Genomic DNA, 1,875 nt, shown 5'->3' with positions numbered 1-1,875 from the left:
AACCCCCCCAGGGGAAAGCCCCTGCCTTCCACCCCCTGCCCTCGGCTGCCGCTCAGCGCAGCCCACGTTTCCCCCAAACCACATCTTGACATCGGCAGGACCATGCCCTGGGCACAGCAGTCGCCTTGGCCATCCCTGCCGAGGACGTGGGGTTTTGTAAGTCCCTCCACGCATCACCTGCAGCATGGCTCCCAGGCAAGCTGCTGGCCCCGGGTCCTGCTTGGGCTGGACCAAAAATGCGCAGCTGTAGAAATCTGGAGAACGAGCCCATGCTGCAAAAAGCCACGTTCATCACTATTCCCACACTTGCCTGCTTCCCCAGTTCAAAGGCGGGCTCGTTTTATCAGGATTGCGAACAAAAGGAGAGCCGAGTGTGCAGCAGCCCCTTTGCTGAGCAGTGGGAGGTGGGCAGGCAGAGCTGGGGCACGCAGCCCCACCGTGTCAGCCAGGAGCTGGCAACATGGGACGGTGAAACGATTGCCCTGGCTCCCACCAAAAACAAAGGACAGTCACCCGACGCCTGCAAGCCCAGCAGGGTTCAGCACGGCTGCAAACTGCTGCAGAAACCCCCCCTTTCTCCCCAGCTCATGGGGCGAGCCTGGGGTCCCCCAGCCATAGCCATGAGCTCAACCCTCCCACCTTCCCCGACCGGGCTGCCAGCCCAGGGCCACCCTGTGTCACCCGAGAAGTGGAGGGGACCCGCACTCACATCTGTCCCTCAGGGGCGTAGGTGGAGCCGGTGATGCTGAACTCGTGCAGGCTGCACTGGGTGCCCTCCACCTTCTCCATAATGAACATCTGCCAGGGGGAAAGATGGAGGCAGAGCGTTAGGCAGCGATTTCTTGGTTCAAGCCGTGTGCTCAGCCTAGAGAATCCCCAGCCAGTACCACCCCAGCGATGGCCCCGGCGGCACTGGGCTCAGCCCCCTGCCTGGTCACCCACCACTCCTGGCCATCCCCGAATCCTTCCAGCTCTCCCCTGCCCTTTTCATGTTTGCCTCCTCCAGCTCTTTTTTTCCATCGGAGAGGAGTGATGCTGAGCCAGTTCCTAAGAAGGTGCCTGTGTTTTTCTTGGAGGAGAAAAGGAGCTAGGTCTGGGATTCCACTCCTGCCCCAGCCGCCCTGGAAAGCCTCTGCCGGGCAGGATCCGACCAGCTGCCCCTGCCACCCTTTCCCAGCCAGCTCTCAGCCACCAGCCCATCTTGGGAGTCACTGCTGTCACAGCTCTGCTCCAGGCACCAGAAGCTGGGCAGCTCGGTAATAAAGCCCTGAGAAGCTGTAAAAGCCTTACACTCTCTATTTTGTGATTTTTGCTTTTCAAACTCCTTCCAGTTTCTCTCTTGCTGCTATAGTGAGAGAACAACACCCCCCCAAACTAAAACACAATAAAAAATCCCCCTCTCCCCAAGCTTTCCCAGTCCTCCCCCTTGCCCTCCAGTGGCCACAAGAGCAGTGCCTGACCCCAGCCAGGCCGACAGTTCGGCGACGCTTCTTTCTGCTTAATCATTATTTACGACCCACACTGAAGCCAAAAAGGAACATAGTAAATAAAGAATTAAATTTGGGTTGACACATGCATTTCCCCAGCCATGACTGTCTGCAGGGAGCAGCCAAGAAGGAGAATGACTGCAGGGGAGCGATGTTCTCCCCAGCTCCACGGACCTGCTCAGCAGCTCCAGAAAGCGGGGGTGGGGGCAACTGTATCCCCCACCCTGACTCAAATCATTCTTTTTTCCTTATTTATTTTCCTCTTGTTATTTGAGATGATCCCCAGGAGAGGAAAGCGATAGACACTGGAGAAATCGGGAAACATAGCTCAGCACCAGAGACGCAACGGCTCTGGGTAACACCCACTTCCCTCCGCTCTTCATCCGGC

General features: G+C 57.8%; 1 protein-coding gene across 1 annotated transcript in view; it reads right to left on the bottom strand.

Annotated features, from left to right (window-relative positions):
* Positions 1-705: 705 nt before the first annotated feature.
* Positions 706-1,875, bottom strand: part of LOC104489568 (sarcoplasmic/endoplasmic reticulum calcium ATPase 3-like) — a gene marked incomplete at its 5' end in the record, with an annotated part of 14,149 nt that continues 12,979 nt past the window's right edge. The window contains one exon of the mRNA XM_010131740.1: positions 706-798. Coding sequence (XP_010130042.1) covers positions 706-798 — 93 coding nt within the window. The remainder of the gene's footprint in view (positions 799-1,875) is intronic.

This window comes from Buceros rhinoceros, unplaced genomic scaffold, assembly GCF_000710305.1.
Source record: "Buceros rhinoceros silvestris isolate BGI_N320 unplaced genomic scaffold, ASM71030v1 scaffold36292, whole genome shotgun sequence".
Lineage (NCBI taxonomy): Eukaryota > Metazoa > Chordata > Aves > Bucerotiformes > Bucerotidae > Buceros > Buceros rhinoceros.
The sequence above is the reverse complement of the archived record's forward strand: the minus strand, read 5'-3'. Positions and strand labels throughout refer to the sequence as shown.